Source organism: Apostichopus japonicus, chromosome 2 (genome assembly GCF_037975245.1).
Source record: "Apostichopus japonicus isolate 1M-3 chromosome 2, ASM3797524v1, whole genome shotgun sequence".
Taxonomy (NCBI): domain Eukaryota; kingdom Metazoa; phylum Echinodermata; class Holothuroidea; order Aspidochirotida; family Stichopodidae; genus Apostichopus; species Apostichopus japonicus.
The window spans coordinates 27586228-27607822 of NC_092562.1; the positions used below are offsets into that span (position 1 = coordinate 27586228).

General features: G+C 34.5%; 1 protein-coding gene across 7 annotated transcripts in view; it reads right to left on the reverse strand.

The window, feature by feature from the left end:
* The window catches only part of LOC139984666 (uncharacterized), a 53272-nt gene that overhangs the window by 6063 nt on the left and 25614 nt on the right, over positions 1-21595 (reverse strand). For 6 of the 7 annotated variants that reach the window (XM_071998688.1, XM_071998665.1, XM_071998680.1 and 3 more), the window contains 16 exons: positions 20094-20208; positions 19475-19536; positions 15568-15845; positions 15173-15260; positions 14894-14970; positions 13531-13567; positions 12935-13032; positions 11054-11179; positions 9799-9947; positions 9037-9172; positions 8589-8717; positions 8159-8249; positions 7366-7442; positions 6621-6755; positions 4279-4407; positions 3123-3259 (listed from right to left, as the gene is read on the reverse strand). In XM_071998688.1, the coding sequence (XP_071854789.1) occupies positions 3123-3259; positions 4279-4407; positions 6621-6755; positions 7366-7442; positions 8159-8249; positions 8589-8717; positions 9037-9172; positions 9799-9947; positions 11054-11179; positions 12935-13032; positions 13531-13567; positions 14894-14970; positions 15173-15260; positions 15568-15845; positions 19475-19536; positions 20094-20208 (1864 nt within the window). Of the gene's footprint in view, positions 1-3122; positions 3260-4278; positions 4408-5143; positions 5176-6620; positions 6756-7365; positions 7443-8158; positions 8250-8588; positions 8718-9036; positions 9173-9798; positions 9948-11053; positions 11180-12934; positions 13033-13530; positions 13568-14893; positions 14971-15172; positions 15261-15567; positions 15846-19474; positions 19537-20093; positions 20209-21595 lie in introns of those variants that run through there. The other variant, XM_071998703.1, reaches the window with a different exon arrangement.

Sequence of the window (21595 nt, forward strand, 5' to 3'; positions counted from 1 at the left end):
ACATGAGTTTCTTGATATTAAATTGCAATTATTATGGAAACAAATTTAAGTGTACTTATCATATGTAATGGATTACCGGATGCTTTAAGACCTCCCCTGCCTATAGCAAATACCGTCTGGGTTCCCTGTTTTTGGCTGACAACAGGGGAGTTTGAATATCTACTTCAGTGCCAGAGTTGGTAATGCTAACAATGGTGAATGCTCTGCAATAATTCATGATTAAACACACAGTGTAATATTTCAGTGGTTAAGCCAAATTTGCCTTTACACAGGAAAGAAGGACTTGTTAACAAATAAGAATGCACCCATACTTTAAGTCCGCAAGGGCGATTACTTCCTTAGTGTGAACGCTTGCGTACCCGTACTTCAAGTCTTTATGCGTTTTTAAGAATAAACCTCCTTTCAGGGTTTCTTCAATCCCTTTTGGGTTCTTAATAAATGTAATTTGAATGGTCGCAAACTTGTGGTGACCCTAGATTTCAGGTTAAGTTATAGTATCCGCTCTATCCAGTTGAATTTTGGCGGGTATTTTGTAATGTACAGTAGGCATACGTTTTTTTGAAGAGGCAAAAATCGTTAATTTTTTGTTTATTTCGATGATTTTGGAATCAGTTGCTATGGCAGTTACTAAAAGGCTAACACAATAACGTATTGCTTAGCCTACAATGGAGTTACTTTAGCGTAAGTATAGACCTTACAATTGGTCCTTATGCCTTTGATGTTGAATTAGCCTGAAATACGATTATCAGCAGCAAAACCTGGGTTAACGTCTACTGGTATGTAGTGGTACAGATTGGTTTGAAATTTGAATATATACAGTATACTGTTTATGTGCAATGATTGAACGTTTGGGCGCAGTGATGTAAGGAGTAGTACGTACCACATTATTACAACACATGTGGCACGGCAAACCACAGAGAAATGTAAACAGCTGATATGAATTTTTCAGGCCTGCACAGTAAATTAATCTCGCAAGCGGACTTAATACGAAACTCACTCATTCTTAATTGTGAACACGTCATTTTCCTAATTGATAATCCTCCTCGCGGACTTAATATCAATAAAAGCCCTTGCTTTTTTTAATGTGAACAAGGCTGTAGGGCTGGCCATTAAAGCACTTGTGTTTATAATCATTGGGTGGGGGATGGCGGGGGGGGGGGAGTCAGTTGATGCTATCAAGTAACAAATTATTAATGCTCAAATGACTTTAAGGAGGACGGTTTTTCTATAGTCAGACTTCACGGTCATGTGGCAGTTGAAACAAAATACAAAAGTAGAAGAAGACCAAAGAGAAACAATACTAATAGACGGTTAGCGATAAGTAGGTGAAGATATTTGAGTACCGTAAAATGCCATGAACAATATTCCTATAAAACAAGCAAAAACTTCAAACTTCTTTCTCAACTGCAAATTTGGTCTACTAATCAATTATGCCATTCATATTTCCACCAAAGATTTCATCAGTACTGAAATCAGCAAGTGATGTGTAGAAAGCAGCAAATCTGCAAGAGATTTTCATCAGGCACACGAAACAGAATTCAGCCCACAATCTTTCACTAATAGGATGTGCAAGCACTTAAGATGGTCTAACGATTGAGCACCCTATAGCCATTACAATGTTTCTCTACGGCTCTAATAAGAAAGCTAATTTGAAACCCGATATTGGGTTAGCACTTGCGTTAGATCACATTGATGAAGTTCATCGCGAAACATTCAGATTGACAGAGGTGAAATTGAAGAGGTTCCTATCTTCAGTTTCCTGCATTTAATATTTCATAATCATCATTGACCTAGTCGTGTTGATTCTGTAACAGCTGTGCTGCATTAATATAGTTTCTGCCAAATATAATAAAACCCTGTAGAACAAGGAAACTGCCAACATTGGCTATGCTGTGCATCCTAATATGGAGAACAAGGAAGTATATACCTAGAAGCGTATAAACTTGATACGCCCAAAACACCTTTGTAAATGACAAAACCACATGCATACAGGAAATGAGGAAGGTAACTGTATCAGTTCTCCATGGAAGTTCATCCCGGAAAACAAACATACCTTACTATATCATATGTCTTTGGCATTCAACATGGTCTCCACGAGGTAGTAAATTCTGCTCACATATTGCCATATTGTTATCGGGTAGGCTTATCCGATAGGTAAAATCAACGCAGGTTGGGAGCAAACTCTGCGATAACTGTATGGTCTTTGTATTATAAATAGCAAAGTTAAATCATGGCTAGGAGTACATAATACTTCTAAATAAAGATTGTCCACAATAAAAGTTCTGGCACTTGCTGAAGCCAAATGATGCCACACATGAAAACTTTGCCTGCTACATGCCATTTATAAAATAGTATGACAAAATGTTGTCATTTCGTGCCACATGTCTATTCAGGAAATGTGTTAGGATGCCTCTTCCCACCACAATTCAAAAGTCATAGTGTCAATAAGGGATTGTAAAGAACAAGATCTCTTAACAAATTACTTCCTCAGATTTTGTCACAAGAAAGCCTTATGAGCACAACTACAATCATAAGAATATGATTCTACAATAATTTTCTAGACATTATAATTACTTCTTTCCGCTTACTGGCTGACATGACATGTGACCATTCCTTGCAATCCATTATATTCTTTCAATGTTGGATTGTAGTTTTGCCTAGCATTGACTAATTCCTAGCAACACAATATGATGAAACTGTATTAAGATGATCTCTGTTTCTAGGCAGCAGGGTTCAGTGTTATCTTTCAAGATCACCGATAAAGCAAAACACATGATATGTCGAATATCTGTGTATTTTTCTTATAATCTTCTAATAATGTAGAAAGAATATATTGCTTTACCTAGGCTGCCATGTTTGGTTTTTAAACTGTTTCAATCCTTCATACTTGACAATAGCTGAGAGCAATATTGCCCCAAATTCTAGGATTGTGGAAGTTTTATTCAAAGACATGCGAAAGGCAGCTTTAAGCAATTTATTCCTAAACTAGCATGGGCAAATGAAATTCCAAATCTGTAAAACATTACTCAGAGAATATTATGCGTTGTAAATTTCCAATCTTTTTACATATCTAGCATACTATGTGTCACTATATTATCCTTCTAATATTATGTAATACTTACATGCAGTGCACAACTGGAAGTCCTTTTGCTGCAATGCCATCTAGTAATGTATCCATTTCATAAATGAGTCTTGTGATATCAAAAAGGTTCTCCTCATCCCAAGACTTCAATTGCATGTGATGGACTTTCATGACTCTCTGAACAGAAAGAACATGGGAACTACAACTGAGTGAAGAAGTTCTCCAAATGCATAACTGATTCTCATAGTTTCCTAGAATTAATCTGAGAAATGTTCTTCACGGAAGAAGGGCAACAGGAGGGATGAGTTGGTATTACATGGGTTCTCTGGATTGATTTGGCTAGCTATTTAGTTCATAAACCATACATCAGAGGTGAAACTCTCAGGTTGCATTTTCTTCCAACACTCCTAAAAGTTAAATTACTGAAACCAACAGATGAGAGTTTTAGTTTCTGACAACCTAAATAAACACTGAATCCACTGCTACCGAGATACACTTGATTCTATAAATGGTACCCTTACTATCCTGGCTGCATAGCAACAACCTGTTATTATTTATAAGGGGTGCGAACTTGTGTGCAGACCATTGACCTAATAACCGATGGGCATGACATTACATCAGTAATTGGCAAAATTTTCAAGTTTTAAGAAGTATGAAGAAGTGACTGAACATTTTTTGCCAACGTGCTATCGTTCTCCTTAATGTCATTCCTGAGGAATAGCCACATTCACAGGCCACCTGCTTTAAAAAACAAATCAATTCTTTTCCATCTTCTACGTGCAAGAATGCGCTGAAGCAAGTCAAACATCTTCAGCTTACTATTTCTTTATCATAGAGACCCAACTTGAACTTTCCTCTCACTACAAAACTTTCTTTGATTTCTTGATTTTCAAGGAAAATTATTTTTTGAAGATATATATTTCCAAAAGCTAACTTTTCTCAGTCGAAGACTGTTTATGACTCAGATGTTGAGGATTAAATTAAAAGACTCATCTTCTCCATTCAAGAAGACTGCCCTATTCAATTTTCACGATAAACTTTGCTTTTGGTCACACATTTCAGAAAGCAGATTCATAGCTTTTTACTCTTATTAAATGGGAAATATGGATTCCTCAAAGATCTTACAAATAACTTAAACAATTTGAATGATTTAAGTGTACAAATAAACGCCACAAAGAATTGATATGTTCAGTTACCTTTTCATAACTGTGAGATATCTTAAACATTCTATGAACATAGAACCCTTTATTCTCTTGAAATGTCAGCTCCAACGTCATGTGACCAACTTCAAATGGACACGAGTCCGTCCAATACTGGCAGCAACTCTGTAAATGGAAAGATCAGAGTCAGAAACCATATGATGATTTAAAAACACAAAATAATTCACCACACTATGCTACAATATAAACTAATTCGCTTAGGTCAGCATTGATGTTCTTAATTAAAACTTTTATTTAGAATTCAAGCACAAATTAATGACAGGATTGACTCAACTAGAGTGAATCATACTGACATACCTGGAAAGAAGCAAACACATGTACAGATAGACCAGGCTTTGAAACCAGTGACCTCGTCACATCAAAAGGTATCAACAGTGAACTATCAATAGTTCTAAACATTAAGGTCTTGGAGATTTATCAATAGTTCTAAGCAATAAGGTAACTACAGTTATTTGTTAATATTTCAATGTATTAAGGTAACTACAATGATTTGTTAAGATTTTTATGCATTCAGGTAACTACAGTGATTTGTCAATATTTCTAAGCATTCAGGTAACTACAGTGATTTGTCAATATTTCTATGCCTTAAGGTAACCATAGAGGTTTGTCAATATTTCTGAACCTTATGGTAACTATTTATGACATTTAGGTACCAATTAGACCACAGTCTTTACTGAAATCTTTACTGAAATCAACTGGAAGATTAAAACATAAACAAGTAAAGTGTTTGGTATCCAATCAATCCAACTAATCATACAAGCATGAGGCAATTAATAATGAAACCAAGGATCTTCACATCTATCAATACATGCACAAGAAGCCTAAATAACTAAAGACTTACCATAATAGTGTTCAATGAATACCATTCAGAAACTAAAATTTGCAAAAGAATTAGAAGTATTATTAAAATAAATCAAAAAATGAATGCTTCTTGGAAAATAATATAAATCTAGCATCAACTGAGATATTTTTTTTCTACATGTCAGCAGAACATTGCAATGGTAAAAATAGAAACATGCAATATAAAAATGGCTAGTATCCTCGGTCAATATCATAAACATATGTATTAAGCTCATAATTGACAAAATAATGTGACTAAAATAGCTGTTATCCTACACATTTTCACCTCATGAGAAACTAACTACATCTGAACCATTCTGGAGATAGATGTTATTATGTATTTAAGCCCATGATTGATAAAAAAATGTTATTAAAATTGCTGTTATACTACACATCTTCAACTAATGAGAAACTAATTACATCTGAGCCAATCTGGAGGAAGATGTAACTATGTATTTCAGCCCATGATTGACAAGATAAGGTTATCTAAATGGCTATTCTCCTGCACGTTTTTACCTAATATGAAATTATCTACATCTGAGCCATTTTGGATATAGATATAGCATTTAAACACTTGAAATGAACATACGTATCACGAAAGAAGAAATTCATCATGCACACGAGACCTTTCTAGTTTTCAGTTTTGTTTTTAATTTATGGAAAAAGTAATTGAACAAGCTGGCTGTGTCAAAAATTGCTGCATGGCTTTTAATACAAGTAATATGGTTAATAAACGACTTCCTATAACCAACTTTCATTCATCAGATCTATATTGTTTTTTTTGTAGGATAAGATAAGTTGTATAGATTTAGTTCCCATATTGTTAAGCGCATGATCTGTACTTTTTTCAATGAAAGTAAAGTTCATTCAGGGTACATTAGTAGCTGTGAAAAGGAAGCAGTGTTTCACATTTCACAGACAGAACAAACAACAAGACTCAATTTGAAGAACATCCACCATGAAACAACTATTACACACCATCACACACCATCTACTGTGGTCTACTTCCTGGGGTAATGAAGGGGTTACCCTGGCTAAAAAAAATAGATTACAATCCATCACAAACACCATGTACTTTGGTCTGACTCCTGGGGTAATGAAGTTATTCCCTTGAGGAGACGAACCAGATTACCTTCTATCACATACCATCACACACCATATACTGTCGTCTACTTCCTGGGGTAATGAAAAGGTCACCCTTGAGAAAATTAGAATACAGCCATCAGAAAAAAGACATCAGAAATATACTTTGATGATCACATTGAAATTTTATGCATGATTGATAAAATGTCATACAAGAATGATAAAAGTCATGCATGAAATGACAAAAACTTTAACATTTTGTACATTCCAAGGCTTTTCTAATATGAAATGCTTATAAGTGACATTTGCCAAATGATACAAATGATTATTATTCAAGGCTAATATTAACAAGAATAGCTTGCCATTTTTTAGGATACTTAGAGAAGTTAATTTACCTCATCGTTTGGATTCAGTGGGTTAAGCATTACAATTAGAGGGCACTTCCATCCATAGATCAGAGACCAAAAATCTTCGACAGTTGCCGGTAATGGAGACTGAGTTGCAATGAAGGCTTCTTTTTTGGTCAAGGACTGGATGAAATATGACAAATATAAGTAGTCAGTTTATGCCTCTTTTGAACAATAAAACATAATACAAGCTTGATAGAAGTTGTGGAATCAGAGATTAAAGAGGTCAGGTGAAATAAATTGAAGTACTATTGCAGCCACCAAATGTTGTGATTAGATGCTGAGGACCGTTTACAGAATAATTAGAGCAATCCTGACAAAGATTGACTCTGCTATTAAATGAATAAAGCAGAGAGAGATTCCTAAAGTAAATCACACCGATCGCTGAAACATTCGTTGCATCCAACAAACAATTAACCCCTTAATTTTACTAGTGATTGATATTTACAATTTTTATATAAACAGCTAGCATTATGTTAAGTTAAAATTTCTTAACTATGTGGGTAATCATTTTGACACTGATGAAGCCGGAAAATCATCAATGCTTATTGTTGATATATTAAATATTATTACAACATTTTAAATAACTTATTTAAAAGAACATTTTATCATCTCTACACACTCTAATTTTTCCATTTGTACCATTAAAATATCTTATTGTGAATTATTAAAATATAAAAAGAATCAAGATGATAAAGCGATGAACAAGCAATTAATTGCAAGGAATTTTTACCGATGTGAAACAGGCATTAATGAAGTTACTTGACTGTGAATTGCTCTGGCTTTCAATGAAAGGACGCTTTGATTCAACTGCAAAAAAAAAAGAAGAAATGTAGCAATATGAATTATCATACATCATTACGTACGTTAAAGGATAACAAATGCAGAACTATTAAGAACTTAATTTTTGTTTCAACAGCAAAAGGAATATTTTGCTGTGAGTGATAATTTAGATAATGACAATGATACCATCAAAAGTACTTGACAACAGTGGTAGTGCCATAAAGTCAGCAACTTATAGCTCACATTGGTCAACCACTGGAGTCTTGAGTAACCTGGGTTCCTTGTATGCTGTTGTGACTGAGGTAATGATCAAAGGTTCACCTTAGAAGTCCTTAGCTATACAGATAGAGGTAACTGACAGAATAAGAGCTAAAGCAAGTATTTCTTGTGGCCAACATTTGTTAATATTACTGCTATAACATAAAAACCCTTAAACAAGTATTCGGCAATGTAAAGTCTAAGCAGCTAGTAATAGATTGCTCTACAAATCACATATCATTGTACTATGTACATTGTTACTATGGTGTTACATATAATGCGATAAACCTTAGTACTACTTTCATGAGTATTTAAGCTATCTATCGTAACATATTTCTAAAGTTAAATATTTCTATTGGGATGTTTGTTGTACTAAAGCTACATCTGAAGCCTGCACCAGTGCCTTAATTGCTGGTGTCTTGTGGATGGAATATTGCATGTATGTTAGCCCTAACAACCCATTCTTCCCATTGTCTTACACTTACATGGTAACATTGATGGGAATCTGGATTTTTCTGCCTCTTCTGGAAGAACCTCATTAGCTTTCTTCAACTTTTTGTCAAATTTCGCTAAAAGCTGGGATGAAAATATATGTTAATGCTATTATTTTTCTGGAAACTGGAAAATGAAAATACAGCAAAGTATGGTAAATCGGATCGTCAATCTTCCCCTTGCTCCAATCATTTAATCTTCTAGACCTCTGATATCTCTTAATGCCTGTTATTATATTGTATATTTTTTAAATGTTAGAGAAAAATATGCACTGCATGCTGGTTAATATAATACATCATGAATAAATAAAGAATTAAAGAACAATGCAGGTAAATATGAACAAAATGCAAATATAGTGTCTGATATTTGTTCAAAGTATTACATTTGACTGGTCTTGTGCTGACTGGTTATTTTTGTACTCACAGAATATTCCCTGACAAGTTTCTCCCGGTTGTCATGGATACTGAATGATGCCATATCTTTTGCTGATATCACAGTATCTCCACTCAGAGAAAATTCCAAGAGACATTCATGTAGAAATCTGAATTGAGCCTGTCAACAAAGCAATATGCCAGCACTATATGATACTAGAATATCGCATATATATAAATGTTAAAACAATAAGTTTAAATAACATTGTTTTTTCACTGAAAGCAACATATAAATATATAGTTGAATACATGGCGTGTTGTTTGACAATGTACAAGCAGAGTGGAATCATTAACGGTGTTCAACTGTTAAGTGGAACCATTAGCAAGGGATATGTCTACTATCTATATATAATTATACAACAAAGGGTCAAAGGTAAGGTGAGCCAAGTGTGTACATGTAGGACAAACTGGGATGTAGAGTTGGTTTATAATGTACTCACTGCAGTTTGCACCATCATAATTCGACTCTGTCTCATCTGTTCAACGTAACCAAAGATATCGATTCTCAATCTGGTCTGGATAACATCCATCAGGCTGTACAGTCCTATGAACGTACCTGTCCTTCCAACACCAGCACTTTGCCAAACAGAAACACCAAGAAAATAAAAATTAATATAATAAAGAGGTAGAAGTAAGTGTGCTAAATTCTGGTTTCCTGATTGCTGCCAGTGGAGTTGCCACTTTGTATACCCAACCCCAAGAGATGTTGTTTTGTTTCAATATTACATAAGACACCACTCCAGGACCAGCAAACCCTCCTACACATTTACTTTTTCCAGTCGCCACAGTTGCAAATCAAGATCAACCTTGTAATATCGTTGTAATATACATTACCTGCAGAATACCTGGTCTTTTACAGTACTTGTCTTGTTTACAGTTGTTGTGTTATATGATGTACCATCAGGCCATCTGTTGTAAGGCTATTAATAAAATTTTATTAGTGCTTTAAGATGTGCTAATCCCAATTGCAATAAATGCCGTATTGCACTTGTGAGGGACCCAGGACAGGTGATTGGGGGCACTTTTAAACTATCAGAGACATGTGCTGACAGTGGGCAATTTTGTGAAATTGTACTTCTTACTAGACCAATGCAAAGGTCATTGCAACAATTGGCGATTTTGTACACTGTACACATGTTCCCATTGTACCCATTGTACAGAATTGGCGATAAAAGAAATAAATGAATTAAACAAACGAATACCTGCAGTGAACCAGAAGGGGACCGTCAGATGTTACTTGATACAGTTTAACCTTGTTTGCCAGTCCGATCAAAGGTGTAGCCTGATGTGGGACATCCATGTCTGGCCATGTTTCGAAGTGCCAATTCTTCACTTGTCTGGTTGCACCTGCCTACCAATACAGAAGGGTTTTAGATATCATTAAATTTCTGCTTTCCTAAGGTAAAAGCAGCTTCCTATTTAGTTATAATGTTACACCCTCAATCGGCCTTCAGTAAAGAAACTGAAAAAAAGAGTACCCCTTTTCCCTTTGTATTAAAACTTGGATTGCAAACATGGTATGTAAATTATTCTGAAAGTGATTACTGTAAGCTCTTTCACGAAAACGAAACAGAGTTTTAGTTAAGCTTTACATGCAGAGAGCATATTGTTTAATGTGCTACATACAGTTCATAGTAGGCTTTTATAGCAGGAGTGGATATTAATCTACTAATCACAAAAAAAATGTAATTGGTTATCATACACACTCAACAACACACATATATATATTTATATACATATATAAATATGTATATATATATATATATATATGTATAAATATATATATAAATATATATACATGTATAAATATATATATATATATATAAATATTAATATACATATACATATATAAAGATCAATACACCAGAAAACTTCCACTTCACACCCGGTTTCGTACTTTTGAGACTCATCATTCTACCACAGTGATTATACTGGTGTGTGAATGCGTTCTACTGGCTTTTGTATCACTGTCGATGAGTCTATATTTCCCAAGTAATTTTCTGGTGTTTTATTTTTATTAATTTATCCATTATCTGTCATACCACTCGCTACACATTCATTATATACATACATGCCAAGCACTTTACTAATTAAGCTTATCATTTTCACATATTTGTCACTGTTGAGAAACTAGAAACACAGATAGACATAAGTTGGATGTACCATAATATATGCCAAAAGAATTGACAGTTTTATATAGATCTGAGAAGCAGACGAACGTTGCATGCATCATCAGAGGCAGATGTTATATGTCTCTGAGAACATTCCGATATGCCTGATGTATAATTTAAAACATATGCAGTTTGTTAATTATTGGCCTCCTCAACCACTTTTTGTATGTTAAGTATCTGAGCCAACAAAAAAGACAGGCAACTGACAGAGTTGAAGTCATTTTTTTCAGTAATCAGTTAATTATTAATTTTCCTGTACACCACTTTGCATCTCTCCTATACTTACATATTCGACACTTAGATATCTGATGACATAATCTGCATAGTTCTCTTTACTTTGCCATGTCACCTGATACTCTCCAAAGCACTGTAGGGTTCCTACAGCTACAGGCCAATACTGTTTACATCGGATCTGGACAGAATGAAACAGACCATATCCAATTAGCGTGGTTACATTAATTATGTGTCTTACTAATGATATTTAGCTGCAAATGAACAAGTAAACCTCTCCAGATGTTAAAACAGTCAATCAAAACAAATTTACTTCCTAAATACAAGCATTGTTTCTTTCCTCTCTCTGCAAAGTGCATGAAAGTGAACAGTGTTTCATTGTTTTTACTGACCATGTACAATATGAGGTATAACTAAATGATATGTAACAATGATGCATGTATATTAAAATGTGAGGTATAGTTACGTGTATGTGCTGTTATTAGTTAAAACTTACTACTCATGTCATAATGACATTTAATGTTGGTCTACACACTACGCAGTAACATAGTTATATGATAATTCTGCCAAAGGGACAGAACGATGGTTGCTTAGCTATGACACATGCATTGTCAATGCACATACTTGTACTGCAATATAATTAAAGGGTAATAGCCCATACAAGATGTGACAAAGACTAGGGTATTGCATATATTAACTTTGTCTCAAGTTTGCTTAACACAAGTCTAACGACTATCGTGCAGCTGTATAACTTTACCCATGAATATCAAAATGTTTTCTTTTTTGTTCATGAAGTTCGCATTAGCAACATTCGACATTCTAGTACGCTTTGTTAGATCCACTGATTTCTCCACGGGCATCAATTGCATTTATGTAAGTCTATGTTTAGATTACTTTGCATAATATGCAGGTAATGGGTCAGTATAATTAGGCCGTGATATTCTTATTTTGTACTGCTTAGTGCAACAGGTGCGAGGTGCACCACAGCAGTTACTCATTGCAGTCGGACGCTATGTACGTTAGCGAGCGTGGGCGAAGTAAGCCCGCAGTATTAAACTATTAGCATCGTCGGTGACCTAGTATATGTAGATATCTACAGTGTAGACCTGTGGATATCTGTAAAAAGCCGGAAACTGACCAAATTCCGTAAGTGTATCATTTCTTATGTGTACTAAGACAAACCTTATTATGTAGTAGAGAGATTAACGCAATAGGTTGTATTTGTGTTTCTTATTTGAGTAAAGTGAAGCTGGAATGTGTTGAAAGGTTGAAAAGCATGTAAACAAATATATTTACGAGAAGTTAATTAGTATCGAATGTCTGTAGAGGGAGGTTATATTGTACATAAGTGATAAGTGTTAAGAAGGTGTAAAATATTTAGGATCATACAGGAGGATCAATGCATGTTTGATATGTTTCCTATTGCCGAAGTAACGTTATGTTTGTGTGAAATATTTTTTTATACAATGCATACATCTTACATTTTGTTTCAGGGTTTTTGTCTTGGTACGAGGATTTGAATACAGCCACCCATATCAAAGACACACATCACTCGAGTCTTGGAGTTGTCCAGTCGAATCGTTTCACATTACCCGTGACTATATTGCATATCATCAACTTTCAATATTTAAGTGTGAACTTAAATTAATGCAATTGGGTTATAATGAGGATCATATTTATTGTCAAACTATATATATATATATATATAGTTTACTCATTTTTATGGAATGCATAAAGAATATAGTATATGCATGCAATAATTGTACCATTTTTTGTTGTTGAATAAATTGACTTATACCACCATACGAAGCTGTCATTGTGAGTAAAAAATTAGCTCACTGCTCCACTGTAGGTAAAGACGCTAATTGTTATTGTTCCCTGCTAGTTTAACCATGTACAGTTCAATGTTGAAACCATTCTTAATGTTTAGTGTTACCTTGCCTTTCTCAATAAGGTTTGTTAACATCACTATGTTGGTTACATTATCCTGCCAGATCATTCGCCAGAAGTCAACGAGTGAAGCATTGTTTGGTCCTGAATATGAAAACAATATCAGGTGGATTAGTAACTCCATACGCATTCCTTGGACAGAAATAATTCACATGACCTTTTCCAACCTTATTTATGAACCGCAAGCATATAGTTGCAGTTTCTAAGTCACAAAGTTCCCCTTTCCGTACTGCCATTTCTACTATTGATTGCTTACCAATTTTAAAAATGAGCTGTTGACAACCATTTTACACATGAAGAAGTTTTACTCTCACTTCCTTGATTTAAACGTACTGAAGCAAAACTAATGGTCATCGTTATGGTTTCATTATGAATTCCTGTAGCTCATCCTAAAAGCATTAACTCGCAATCGGAAAGCAGTTACTTTGAATCCTCAAAGTCACAAAGTGAAAATAAAGCAGCCTTATGTTCACATTGACTGTCTAAATATTCACAAAAACTTAATTTCTAAGTACAAAATTACCAATAATTAATTAACCATTCTGTAATTAAGCATTGAAAGAGAGAAGTCTAACATTTTACCTTGTGAAGCTATGAAAGACAGTGCACCGAACGCATTCTGAGGATAAAATGACAAAATGACAAAACTATAGTTCATTCTGTATCTCAGTGCATCTACTGCAACAACATATGTTACTAGACATTGAAATTTTCAACTGCAAATGAGGAGCTTATGTTAATACGTTCACTGATTGCAGAAGTCAGTTGATTGATCTAAGTAAACTACTGTGGCAAGCTAGCGTCAGTTCATCACTGAGTGCCGAAGAGATTTGCATAGTGAATGCTGGGAGCACTGACTTTTTTGCCCTCGGCTCAAGCTGGAGCCTCCCGGAACCTTCGATCATATTACTTGTTTTCAGACTGTTCAGTCCCGAGGCAAACACTGTTCAGTTTAGCACTAGCTCATCTTGCATTACTCTTCAATTTCTATCAAAGTGTATAATGTGATTATTGAGAAGACTCATCAAGGATTTGTGATGTTATAGTAGCCATTTCATATTTGATTTGGTGGTTTTCAAGTTAGATTGCTGAGTTTCCATTACGGTAGAACCCGGTTACATTAAAGAAAGAAATTCCGACAGATGGCAGTGCATGTTTTGTTGCATATTGAGTTTCCAGTCATTACGAACACCATATCAAAAAATCAACTTGATGTTTCAGTTACCACTTGCGGTGGTTTTTCGGTTACAGCATCACTATAAAACATAATACAATTTGTCAAGTTCTACATTCAGTATTCTCTACTACACACTAACCAAAATACTACACAGTTATCGAACAATATTCATTGAACTCATTGTGACTTCAAAACAGAACGTTGAGTTCAATATGAAGGAGAGGGATAGATACGTGGTCCATTTTTCAATGTTGCTCTATGTTTACTGTCTGACAATAACATCATTTGGCTGGGTTTTGTTACTCTTTCACAACTTTACGTACCTCAGCATGGTAAATACCTCTGTAGTAGTGCGAATGAGGATCTCCACCTTGTTTATAAACTGTGCTAAGCCTTGGCTACATATTGTTAATTTCTACCTAAATCAAATAAGTTCTCCTTATTCTAGTCAGCCCAGCAGTCGATCATCCTGTGCTGACTGGGCTGACTGGGCAGCAGTCAGGCTGGGCTTTAATAATGTGCCTTATGTGACTTATACCTCAGTGTACTTTAGTATTGAACAAGTATGCATGGGAGTGTTCCCGCCTATATGTTTGGCTTATATCTAATTATCATACTTTTTCCCAATTTTCTTTTACCTCAATGCAGTTTGCATTTAAATTGTTAATTGTTACCGTTTCTTCAGATCTACTTTATACCTAGCACTGTAGTACGGCTTCATTCCTCCTTCTCATCAGCTATATAATTAGCTTAATGATGTTTACCTACCTCAATATAGTTTGCATTGAAGTAATCTGAATGAGGGTCTTCTTCCAGTCGCTCCAACATCACTCTTGAGTGGTCATCTAGGGGTCGGAGAAGTTTTCCAAAATAATTCAAATTATTTCCAATATACCTTACACAATATTACTCTTGGAAAAATGCATGTTCTTTTCCTTATTTTTGTAATTGTTTGCAAATCTCATTGACTTCAATGTATTTATATATCTGTTTATATTTGTATATACACTAATGGAGTATACGCATAGTTACATAACCAATACTCACAAGCAATCATATTCTTGAATCTATTTTTGATCTTATTTTCTTCCTTCTCTCCAACATCAGCTGCATACTGCTTTCCAGCTTTGAACAACTAATGAGAAAAAGTGAACTTGATCTAGTAAATGACCAATATCCATATTCATATTTGTATGACATGCTTCACTTTCAAGACGATACGAGTAAAACACGCCACATACAACAATTATTAACAATCACTACAAACACTCATGCACACAAAACAAAACGTTACAATCAAATCACAATATTTTTTGTACAAGGAGGAGCAAGCGATAATATATCCGAGTTAATGACAGGAGAGTACGTTTGTGTACTGCCATAGGTAATGTCATACATCACCTAAATTATTAAAGTAAGGACATTAGTGAATTTTTACAAACCTGAAATTGTGCTTCAAATGAGCCAGTTTTGCTCCTGTAGCATTTATTGATGTATCTCTCTAAGTCTGCAACCAGAAAGGGGACAGGTTTATTAACATTACCATAGACAGGATCTGCAGCTTCGCATGACATATCCATATCTTCATTCCGGTCTTCCATGATAGGTTCCTCATTCACATTCAATGATGGAAAGGATATATCAACACGTCCATGAGCCCCACTCAGAGCAGACTTACGAACAGATACAGAGCCAGAATTCTTTGAAGATGGTTTATCACCTGAAAAGGAGGAAACAATGGGCAAATGTAGCAATATGTCTGTGATAAATAAAATGTATGAAATGAACAGATTTGTTATAAAAGGTCAAGGCGGATTTTCATTATGTACCACTGTCTTTACAATTCTTTGTTCTGAAGACAATTAACAAAGAGCTTCAAGGAAGAATAGATGGATTGGTCAGATTCAGGTGGATGAATATAGAGGATAGGTAAAGGACAAGAGGTGGTGGTGCCAGGGGATTGAGGGCTCAGGATGTATCCTCCTCCCCATAACCAATTATCATTCTCATTTTTACTATATAATAAACGGTTACAGACTGGAATTTCTTAATGCAGTACCATTCTGAGTTTTCGAGGTTGTTGTAAAAAAAGGGTAATTTCCTTATACCAATTCCATTTCAATTGGATCAACTTTTGCACCAATTATGTGTTGCTGTACTCATTCTGACCTGCTAATACACCTAGTTTAAATACTTTTATCAGGAAAAAATGCAAAAACCCATTCAGGGTGCACAGCACTGAAACAAAGTCAATCTCATGTATAAGGTTATAAAAGTGTGGTAAAATTGTATAAATGTTCTGATGAACAATCAACTTTAATGGTTTGCCACAATCAAGGAACTGGCATTTGCTATATCAAACTCAAATGAGGAAGATAATGCCCATTTCCTCGTGTAGACTTATAATCTTAATGACTAAATACTGTAATCATTCTGACCTGCTATTAACTTAGTGTAATTAGTTTTAGAAATAAAAAAATTCAAAGACCCATTCAGAGTGCACAGCACTGAAACAAAGTCAATTGCATATTTAAGGTTATAAAGTGTGTAAAATTGTATAAATGTTCTGACGAACAATCAAATTTTATGGTTTTGCCACAATCAAGGAACTGGCATCCGCTATATCAAACTCAAATGTGAAAGATACTGCCCATTTCCTCGTATAGACATATAATCTAGATAACTCAAACCTCTTCACAATATGTGCATTTTAATACTCATCTTGCCTCTGACACAGTTCCACTTCCTCATTTTAAACAACACTACAGCAAAATGGTCTCAGATATATTTATTCATGGCTCATTTTCCTTCATGCTAAAGAATAAATATTGATCATCCGGCATTATTTTTAATTACGTTTAAGCGACTATGAATGTGAGTCAAGCAAGCAAGGCTTATGGATTACAAAGTTAATGCTGAGTGGCCTCCAATTCAACATTTTCAATTTTCAACAATTTTGGAATCTCTTAATTCAGAAAGTTATTTTTCTCTGAAAAAAAAACTAATTTTACTATGACCCGGCTGGGGATCGAACCCCAAACCTCTCGACTGCTAATCCTCGTTGCTTAAAATGACACCGACTTATCAATTTAGCCACATGGGATACTGAACAATATGTCAGTATTTTGATATGAAACAAACATAAACAATACATTGTTTTCATCAATCCAGGAAAAAAACTATAATTGCATAAACAGAATAACATGACCTAACTGTACAATGTACCTAATGTAGGCAAAAGGCATCATCAACGTCCTAATTAGCTGGATCTACACTGTTTAGAGGATCCCCAAATCTTTATATCTCAGTCTATGTATTGGTTGTGAAAATATGTTTCAAAAGGTCTTGTCTTCAGAGGTGACGAATGGAACTGTATGCCATGCCAGTCAAGCCTGCCTATAAAAAGTCCCCCAGAAATTCACTCGAATCTGTTACTTGATAGCATAAACTACGTCAAATACACTAGGATTCATCTAAATAATTGACTAGTCAACTGTATGATTGTAAAGGAATCTCAGCTATTGGTCCAGTGTATTATGTAGACTGCCACACAATGCTGATGGATGTGTGTAGTGCTTGAGGACACCTCAAAGAAACTTTCTAACTGATTGATTTGAGTTCCCAAACAAATGGTGTGCAACATTTCATTGCTTAAATGTACTTGTTTTGAGTAGTTAAAAACTATGTATTACCTCGAATATGTCACACTATGTGCAAAGTGTATATGCAGGTAGTTTGCTTAGAAGTGTCAATCAGAGTTTCCTCAAAGGAATTCTTAATGAATTTAATTCGAGAACGCAGCTTTACAAATTTCGGGAAGTTAGATAAGACTGACATGCAACACCCACTGTTATTTTAGGACTTGGCTGGATATACCTATAAATATTTATATATATATATATATATATATATATATATATATATGTATATATATATATATATATATATATATATATATATATATATAGTACAAAACTCCTAACACACTCATTCCATGTGTGACTATTATAATCATTTCATCAAATTTTTATGAGCTCTATCAGACAGGATACAAGATTTGTTTTTTTCCAAGATGATCAGTCTGTAGGAGTAGGTAACGTCCATGCTACCTTTTCGTCAACCTCCCCCCCCCCCCCTCCCGACCTTTGATTTCTACCCACTTTCTCCAGACTTCCCTGTTTCTACCTCCACAGGTAACTTATGTTACAGAAACCCTTTGGTGCCAAATTTGCCACCATATTCCCTGGGCACCGAGGTTAAAATTCCCAATGTTGACTATGGCCCATGACCCTTCTTTCCTCTCTTGTGATTCTAACAGTCATTTACATCTTCCCTGCATTCTTTGCAAAGAGGGCAATTATGTATGTGAAAGTGGTACTCAGTTCCTCTAAAGCTTTAATAATCACAAAAAATCAATTTGTGATCAATTTGAAATTTCCCAACATTTAAATCATCATAGACATTCTCTCAAGAACCTCAAACTGTATATATATTGCCTTGAATTTCAAATCATGACAAGAAATCGATTGGAAATTTCGTATTAAGTCTCACACCACTAAAAAAGTGTATCGAAGGACATTAATCTATGGAATCAAAAGTACATTTCAACTGTTTTCTTTTTTTCTAAATGGTTCAAGGAGGAAACTGAAAGGAATTTAGTGTTGCATATATTTAGATAACTTCAAAATTAAAACAAGGACACACACTATAATTTTTACATATATAAACAAAAATAGGATGTTCCTCCATGTAAGTAAACTTAATCAGGAAAGTGTTCAAGTATATAATAAATTGGCAGAGGGGGGAGGTGGTGACCCCTGTGGAGATTAGAGCTTTTTTGTTAAGCAAGACCATTACAGTGATGTATACTGGATGTTATATTTTAACTGTACAAAGTATAGCTAGTACTTAATCCATTGTCAGCTTCGATCATGTACATCACTTGAAATTCAGACCTGTCAAGGAAGTAACTATTTTATCCTGTTGAACTTTGCTACTGCATAACTTGAAGTTAGGCCAATTACTCAAAAGGTTTTAAAAACAGTTTCACCAAAGCAAAGCAAATTGACTGTTGAAAGATACCCTGTGAGTCATGAACAGATAAAGTCTAGAGAGTTTCTGGCTACTTCCAAATTGATATTTTAGACATGTTCTAATCATTTAGTTGTCATGGAAAAAACCTATTCCACTGCAAGGGTCTGTAGGTTAAATCAAAATTAAATAAATTCAATTTGGTATACAACTTCCATTGATTTTTCTACCAAAAAGTGGGTTAAATATCTTTTAGAAATAAATATTTGACCTGGGAAGGAGGAAATGTAAAGTTAACTTGAGTATCATCAAACTTACCAAACTTACAAATCTTTTCACAAGTACTCAAGCCACCTTCTTTATTACTGTGTACTTTATATCTGGAGACAGAAGTAAATATACTGAATTCATTTTACATTCATTTATCTTAAATGTTGTGCATAAGACTGGATTACAGATGATGTTTCAACTACCCATGTTCACCCATAGTTAAAAAACACAGGTTTATTTACCAAACAGTGGCTATGCAGGAATTATTATATTTACTTCGACCAAAGTTAAACATCTTGAAGTTATCACCATCTATTATAAAAAAAAATCTTATTTTCATATCCTTCTATGTAAAATTTTGAATATAACAAAAATTGCTATGAGAAGATTTCACACAATGATCTACATTAAAAATTTAATTCAAGTTAAGAGCTTTTAAATTGCTGATGTAACTCAAGCTGTTTGACAATTGAGTACTATAAAACTAGTTTCCATATTTCATAAAAAAAACATGAGTTTAAAGCTGATATCTTTAAAGATATGATGTTCCTGGTTTTCATGAATAGAAGGGTAATAACAGACTTATGTTACAGAAAGTGTAAAGTGTAATAATGATTTTTTTTATGAAAAATTAAAAACAAGGGAACAGTCTCTGGTTATTACTTACATAATAACAAGGAGTAAGACGACCATGGTGAGTGATATTACAATTCCAATAATTATATATGTAGCTTCATTCATATCTTTATTACCACTTCCATTGTCAAATGTTTTAGCCCCACCTGAAAGAAAAAGGAAGATATGAAGTAATAAGTAAATATGGGCGTGTAACCCACGGGTATATATTATCAATGCCTGTTTTATCTCTATTTTTTTTGCTATTTTCCTGTGTCTCAATTTTTCTAGTCAAGTTTCCAATATTCATTTGCTATATAATGATATATATAAAGCCAAATTTATCATAAAATCTCTTCCCTGTCACAGTCTGCATCAAATGAAACCGGATGTGATCCTTTCTGACATGGTATGCAAGGTACTGTTGCTTCAGACTGGCTCCCCAGCAAAACAAAAATTCTACATATAGGGATCACTACCAACTAGCAGCTGGATAGTTAGTAGAGTAATGGAATGTAACCAATATGTCATTGGTTTAAATCCTATTTCACCTGTACTATTGTTTGCTCTTTGTCAACCATAGGTGTAAGGATTTCTTCATTTCAGTACATGAAATAATCTGGAAACAATGACCCACCCACCAGGTGACATTTTGAGTATACATTTTACACACCATATGTATTAAACTACATATAAGAACACTCATTAAGGTATGTGAGCGAGTGGGGTGGGAAGATCAATTATCTTATCCATAGTTAAGGAGGTCGACCATGAGGAATATGTCAGCAGATTTTCAGCTGATGAGTTACATGTTAATCTAGAATAGAAGATAAAGACTATGACACAGTGGGGAATCACCAGGAAACCATTTACTTCACTTTATCTGTTCCTGATAACAGGGATATTATATTAAGGCAGAGAAAGATCACAACTATATTTATGCACTGCATGTAACTTGATCATCTCTTGTTTACTTAAATATCACATTGAGGAAATAACATTCCAAAACGTTTGCCAAAGATTCCATAACAAGAGCTCTTCTTACAAATATCTATGTCATTTATGTAACACACTGCCAACACTGCCCAAGGGATCATCTTGTAATTGTGTAGTTGTTGTGTTCTGTCACTAGTTGGCTATGTATGAAAATGCACTATAATACTGAATGTTTGATTAGTCATGTAAACATCACTAAATCAACAAGCGTCTAACAGATATGGTCTTGTGCCATAGTTTGACAAATTTGTCACATTCTGTGACCCACAAGTCTATTCTGGACACACATCTGACAAAACGGAACATGTACCATGATTTAATTACTTGCCACGCATCGTGGCTATATCTTGCCTGGATTTCCTTTCATGTTGCTTTCATTTTCCACTATTTACATGATGTTAATAAAACCTATCTGCTTTTATTTGCATTTGTAACCAACTATCATTTTTGTTTTATATCATGAATCTTAAACACAAGTCAGAGACTGAAATGAAATGTTTCAATGGACATAGAACATAATTCCTTCGAATAATTTTGCTGTTGATTTCTTAGATTACA